This window comes from Rhododendron vialii, chromosome 10a (assembly GCF_030253575.1).
Source record: "Rhododendron vialii isolate Sample 1 chromosome 10a, ASM3025357v1".
Taxonomy (NCBI): domain Eukaryota; kingdom Viridiplantae; phylum Streptophyta; class Magnoliopsida; order Ericales; family Ericaceae; genus Rhododendron; species Rhododendron vialii.
This window is the reverse complement of record NC_080566.1, coordinates 32,719,963-32,727,422: the sequence shown is the minus strand read 5'-3', so window position 1 is coordinate 32,727,422 and position 7,460 is coordinate 32,719,963. Positions and strand designations below refer to the sequence as shown.

The window sequence follows — 7,460 nt, the reverse complement described above, 5'->3', positions numbered from 1 at the left end:
TAAACATGTGTGCGTAGGAAAATTTTAAAAAGAATGTATGTATATATTGCATGCATAATTGTATTAAAAAAAGAATTGCATTAAGAAAAATAATTCTAATAATATTATATTTAGAAAAAAAATTTGGTCAAAAATCCGGATCGTTACAAATCTGAACACTTTGATTGCAAAATGGAAGATGCCGTTGATATTTTGGTAAAATCAAATCTGTATTTCATAGCAAATAACGCTTTTTTCTTTACCATTTTTGAACACTTTCATAGCAGATATGCCGTTGATTGCAAAACCCAAATCCTTCAAACCAAAATCTGTATTTCATGCAGTGGTTGTTTTGGTGGGTGGAAGGCAAAAAATGAGTGCCAAATGGGGTGTTGTTCTTCATGTGGGCTTGTTCCAAAACTACGTCATTTTGGGAGGGACAACACACATGTTATCCCTTTCTGGACAACATGCACCCCAAGTTCTACACAAACACTTACACAAACAAACAAAAAAAAACTTACACAAATATTTACAATAACCCACTCATATTCACATTGGGGCTCACACGCACTACACATTCAATGTGTGTGGGACCTACTAAAAGATGTGAATGTGTGTATAGTGTTTGTGTGTATAATAATTGATAAACTGACCCCCAAAAAAGAATCATTTGAGCCTAGTGGGTGGGTTTGGATTAAAAAGTTGAGTGACTTATTTTTATCCTTATTCAATTTTTTTTTGTTGCATTTATTAGTTTTGCGTCAAATTTTTGTGACTTATTGATTCGTCTCGACAAGAAGAATCGAAAAAGTAAAAAATTTTGATTGAAACTAATAGTAATTTTTTGAATAAAGACAAAAATAAGTCAATAAGTCAGTTTTTTAAACTTATTTTTGTCTTTTTGAAAAAAATTATGAGTTGCGATCAAAGTTTTTTACTTTTCTGATTCTTCTCATCGATACGAATCAATAAGTCACAAAAGTTTGACGCAAACTAATAAATGCAATTTTTTTTTAATAAAGACAAAAAAAAATGTTACTATTCTACTTTTAAAGCCAAAATTTTCATGGGGAAAAACCCAACAAACAACCCCTATTGCTCATGAGAAATGCATCCCTCTTCTTTGGCCTCACATTCCTTTACTCAGGTGCCTCGCACTCCCACACCCGAATGCCTTGCACCCCCTCACTTGGATGCTTATCTGAAAACATCGGCAACCAAATTGGTTGCAAAAAAAATTCTTTTTCTTGAACACATTTTCACTTCGTCAACCTTTTCAAAATTCATCACTTGAACCACTTTCAATATTGCTCTCCACGCATAGAGATTCATTTGCTTGCGCCTTTTACACGCCACAATTGTGTAATCTGACGCCTATCTTTTTTGCTTGCTTGGTGTCCAACACTTGCATGCCTATCTCAACACGCCCTTGAAGCTTGTACAAAATTTCCACCATTTTTTCTTGCAATGCTACTTCTATCAGTCTTGAAAACTTCAAGAACTCCATCCCTTGATGCAAAGCTACAACCATTTGAATCTAACATTTCCAAAGAAATTAGATTTTTCCTCAATCACAACACATGTCGAACTCCGGTTAAGCATACAGACCTTCCATTGGCCACTAGAAATCGTACCATTTATATTCCAACAACCTTGTTCACCATGTTGTTTGCCATTCTAACGGTACTTCCATCACAAGACTCATATGAACAAAAATATTTTCTAAAGGAAACAATTTATTACTCTATCATAACTTTTACATTCCCTGTAAAAAGTAGAGTGTAATAGAACATTTAATGCAATTCTATCATATGCCCTTGGAGCACATATTAACAAGACCCAACCTTTATTCATACATATTATAGTAGTAATACCATAATTAGAAGCAAGGTAACATGATAAAAAATCAATCCATAGTTCATTTCGACCATTTATCTTTCAAATACTACTCTTGTTGCAAAATGTATTTTGTAGATATCTCCCAAAAAATATATAGATTCAATAATACATTCTGACCATAATCCATATAATCCGAAAGTCAAAAAATTGAAAATGAAAAGCCAAAAAAGAGCATCCCAAACAACCCTTTTCATTTAAAGTTATTTCGTGTTAAATTCCTTTTGTCAGCGGTGGAGACCATGGGTTTTCCACCATCATCATTACGTGCCCCACCATGCGTTGATGGGTGTTCTAAACTGTTCATCTTATAGGGCCTGCAGAGTGGTACGTTCAATTAAAAATTTAGCTTGGTCAGATATTGATAGGTGTATCGAAATTTGAATTTTGATTTATAAAATCAATGGTCATGAACTGTTTAGCTTTAAAATTATTGACAAAATTAGACCGTCTATTTTATAAACTAAAATTCAACTTTTGATGATACATTTATTGACGTCCGATTAAACTGATTTTTTACATGAATATACTACTCTGTGGCCCTACAAGATGAACGATAATTATAACAATAGACACACAATGAGAACCACCACGGCGGTGGAGGAAAACCCACTGTTTTCACCGCCGGTGGAAATAATTTAATCTCAGTAAAAATTCAGTTTGAGGTAACGTGGCTTTTGGAAAACTTTTTACGTCTTTTTTGTGGAATTTGAAAAACTTTAGGCACCATTTAAATTTTTTTCATTATGGCATACTTCTGTTTTTTCAAAAGTTTTTATTACTTTTGAATTAAAACTATTTAGATTATTCTTCATCTTGACAAGAAAAGTTTAAGAAGTAGGAAAGTATGAATAAAAGGAAAAAGAATAATTGAAGAGATAAAAAATATTATAAACCAAGATAATTTTTAGACTTGGTTTAGATTTTTATTTTTTCAAATTGGGTAATATACTTTAATTTTTTAAAATTTATCTCATCCAAACAAGTTTATAAATAAATAATTCCACAAAAATTTGAAAAAATTCTAACAGCAGAATGAATCAACTGAAAGAATAAATTACGACAAGCCCAAACTTCTTAAGATTTTGCTCTACAAATTTTGGTATTAACAGAGGTAGTAATTTTTGCACTCTCCTTATTTACTACTTGTACTCTTTTTATTTGATCAGCGAAAGTCATTATTTTTATAAGAGAGCTGATTTTGCCACACCCTAAATTGTTAACGCCACACCCCTTTTTGTTTTTATTGAGTGAAGTTACTAAAATACCCTTGGGTTCTTTATGATGCCTATTTTCTCTCACTTGCCAAATGACTGACTTGACCCTTTCTCTCCCGCTACAAAAAAAAAAAAAAAACACATTTTCACTTCTTTTCCCTTGAGATTGAGATCCCAGTCGAATATGAGGAGTCCCCTTTTTCAAGGGCAGCAAGGGAGGAAAAACGTTTGGATAGGTTGCAATCCTATTTCAACTAGTGCACGTCCATTATTCTTGCTTATTCTACCAGGTAAGTGTCGATCCAACTTTACCAGTGACTATTTTCCTTCTTCATCCCCTTCCAATTTATTGTTTATTCTCTTTCTGAGTCAGTCTCTTGTTTGCAAGTTCAACAATGGATGATGATGGTGAAGACCTCTATGACTTGCCACAAACCATGGAATTTACACATGAAGATTTCTCTGAACTGAATGATATAATAAATCTCACCGCCACAACTAACAATGAAGAAATATCAGAGATGTACAAATCATTCAACTCTACAACTGATGTTGGTAATATCCCTTCATTTATGCTTGGGTTCTAGATCTAGCGCTTGGGTTCTAGATCTAGGGCTTTTTTTTTTGAAATTTATTCTTCTTCGGCTTATGCTATAATAGAGGAATTTTACTTGTGAAGTTTTCCCAAGTTCTAATTGATTCTAGGTTCTTCTTGTTTCTGGAAACACTAGGGGTATTCTGCACCTCATTTATATACGACTGGTTTGGTCCCCACCTACTGACTTGATTTTGGACTATAGTTTGATTAAGTCGATTTTTTATACCTACTATCAGGACCCCACATTCATATTATAGTTTGACTACTTCAATTAGTTTAATTTTTTATACCTACTAATTTGCTTAGGTTAATTTCTTATTCGTAGGATAACATTAGAACTCTAACATTGAATATCCACTTTGTGGATTCGTACTTTAACAGGTGGTGACATAGAAAATGAAATGACCAAAGTGGACAATGTCGAGACTAATGGGCTAAAATCATTGTTAATCGAGAATTTTTCAACTCGAGAAGAGCTCCTTGATAGGGTCCGCAAGGTGGGATTAATGGAAGGCTATGTCACAACAATCAGGAGATTGAAAGTAGGTCGTTATGTTCTTATTGGTTGTGATAGAGGTGGGAAATATCGAGCTCGTGGCACTAGTATTTCATTGGATGAAAGGAAAAAAATATCAGCATCTCGCCTTATAGATTGTCCTTTCCAGATAAAGGGAAAAAAGAAAGTTGGTGAGAGTTGGAAAGTGGAGATTATAAATGCATCTCATAATCATGGATTGTCAAGTGATATGTCCGGACATCCCTATTGCCGTCGTTTTTCACAAGAAGATATGTTAAGCATAAGACAAATGACGTTGGCCGGTATACCACCTCGACAAGTCTTTCTTCATTGCGGCTGAGTGATCCCAGTTGTAAAGCAATAGCAAGGACAGTGTATAATGCAAAAAATGCCATCACAAAAGAAGTTTTAGTAGGTCGTACAATGGTTCAAGCATTATTTGATGAATTGGGTAAAAGGGATTTTTCTTTCGACGTAGAATGTGATGGAGATGGCCATTTGACTCATTTGTTTTTTGCACATCCTTCTTCAATTGCACTAACCAAGAGTTATCCATATGTCTTTGCAATGGATTGCACATATAAGACGAACAAATATAAGATGCCATTGCTTGATATAGTGGGAGTTTCAAGTTTTAATGGATCATTTATTCTTGTTTCGCCTTCATGCAAAAAGAGGAAGAAGGAGATTATGTGTGGGCATTGGAAAGATTCAAAAAACTTTTGGGTCATGACCAACAACCTTCGGTGATTTTATCGGATAGAGAATTAGCACTAATGAATGCTATTCAACTTGTTTTCCCAGGTACTGCTCATGTTTTATGTGTGTGGCGCATTGAGAAAAATGTTTTATCGAAATGTAAGTCACAATTTGAAAGTGGAAAAGATTGGGAGACTTTTTTATCTACTTGGACTAATGTGATTGATTCGGTTGATGAATATTCCTTTCATCAAGCTTGGCATCTACTTGAAGTTCAATACAAGGAGAAGGAATATGTTATCAATTATCTCAAGAATACTTGGCTCCCTTTCAAAGAGAGATTTGTAAATGCATGGATAGGGAAACATGCATCCACACTTTGGGCATCGTGTCACTTCAAGGGTTGAAGGTGCACATTCAACGCTCAAGAGATATTTGACAGTTTCCACAGGTAATTTCCGCGAGGTGAGGGAAAAAATTTGTCTTGCAATTGAAAATCAATACAATGAAATCAAGACGAAGATTGCTAGTGAAAAGCTTCGCGTTACCCATAAATTTCAGATTCCTATGTTAAAGGAACTTGTTAGTCATGTTTCCTTCTTTGCACTTGGAGAGCTTTTCAAGCAATGTGAATTGGCTCGGACAGATTATGTCTTGGGTCCTTGTACTGACCATTTCTCAAGAACCATGGGTCTACCTTGTGCACACATGATGAGAGATAAGAAAGATGGAACTTTGCTACTTGATGATGTACATCCACAATGGAGAATTGATAGATCCTTTACTGATATGGATCGTGGAGTAGACACAAATGAGAGTGAAATTGAAAGTCTTCTCAAGAGGTTCCATGATAAATACAAACAAATGCCTCTTGCTCAAAAAGAAGATAGCCACAGGCGAATTGCTGAACTTGTTGATGATGAAATTCCGTTGACTCTTGAACCTAACATTCAACCCCACAAACGATGCCCATTGGGTTCAAAGAAAAGAAAGGGTGATTCCTCTACCACTCGTCATCCTTCAGCGTTTGAGATTGCGGAAAAGACCCGTAAATGTAGTGTTTGCCACCGTGTTGGACACAATAGCTGCACCTGCCCACACAAGGATAAAAGCTCGGACCCTCATTTTTGTCTTGGCCAACCAAGATGTCTCTCTAAATATGCTAGAAACACCATGTAAGTTATCTATTTATTCTATTTCATGATACTTGAGCATATTTTCCTCGACTCATACATGTATCTACCTAGCTTTATTACTGATATACTTTGCAATTACTTTTTTGCAGCTCAATATGAGATCAATACGTCATTGCAGTTATAAGTGAGGTGGAGATCATTATCGTGTTGGTGCTCAATTTTTCTGTTTTTTGCAGAGCACAAATTAGACAAAGACGCATCCACTTTTTGCGGAGCACAAATTAGTTGAATGTGCAGAATCAGTTTGTGGGGAACTTGTTGAATGTTTTTGGACTAGTTGAAGAACTAATAGTCATGTGGAACTTGCTAAATTTTTGTGGAAATGTATGTAGAACTAATGAAATTGCATGAACTGTATGTGATGGATGATAAAGCTTTAATTGGAATTGTATGGTTTTAGTAGTGAAGTATGTTTTTTAATGAAGTTTTTTGGATGTTTTTTTTCCCTAAATCAGTTGCAATAGAAAGGAGAAGAAACCTTTTCTGGGTTTTTTTAGTTCTTGACTGCCCCTTTTTTTCTAACTCAGTTGCAAGAGAAAGGAGCAGATTCGGGTTGTAATTTCTGTGTGCTCTTTTATTTCCTTTGTAGTTGGAGAGAAAGGGGCAAGTCAGTCATTTGACAAGTGAGAGAAAGTAGGCATCATAAAGAATAAGGGTATTTTAGTAACTTCACCCAATAAAAACAAAAAGGGGTGTGGCATTAACAATTTAGGGTGTGGCAAAATCAGCTCCCTTTTAGAATAGTTAAGATTGATACATTGAAAGGTCGGTATCCTCTTTTTAATAAAAAATTACCTGTGGGTCTAGAAAACCAAGACTTAATTCCTATTAAGGATGAACTCAATTTTTATTTACCTCAATTTTTTTTTATCTCATTTGAAACTACAATATTAACTTTTTAATAGTTCACTTTTTAAACGTGCGATAATATATATATTTAAAAGAAGAGTGTGAATGTGTGATTGTTAAAAAAGGAAGTGGAAAACTGAAAATCAGTTTCCTGAAAATTAGTTTTTGCATTTAAGTGATCCAAAAGTTAAAACAAACATGAATCTCTTATCAGAAAGGCTACACACAACGAGAAATTTTCCAGTGCTGATGGGCACAGCCACGTGGTGTCTGTGCCTGCATCCAGCCGTCCAAATGTATTTTGAACTAAAAAATTACCCAAACAAATCTAGGCCGTCCAAAAAATATTTGGACGATCGAGATGTGTGCACGGGCACCATGTGGCCATGCCACCCGGCACTGAAAAATTTCTCCCACACAACAACATGCTGCACTTTTTTTTTTTATCCGAAGTAGCAATGTCATTGTAAAAGTCATACAACATCTACGTGATTTCCATCTAATAC

The 7,460-nt window shown here is 34.9% G+C and overlaps 1 protein-coding gene across 1 annotated transcript; it reads left to right on the top strand.

Moving 5' to 3' along the window:
- Window positions 1–3,356: 3,356 nt before the first annotated feature.
- On the top strand, window positions 3,357–6,545 carry LOC131302473 (uncharacterized). Its single transcript, XM_058329141.1, has 4 exons — window positions 3,357–3,385; window positions 3,469–3,650; window positions 4,075–6,084; window positions 6,195–6,545. The coding sequence occupies exons 2-3, from the start codon at window positions 3,491–3,493 to the stop codon at window positions 4,548–4,550; spliced, it is 636 nt and encodes a 211-aa protein (XP_058185124.1). The 5' UTR covers window positions 3,357–3,385; window positions 3,469–3,490; the 3' UTR covers window positions 4,551–6,084; window positions 6,195–6,545.
- The last annotated feature ends 915 nt before the right edge of the window (window positions 6,546–7,460 follow it).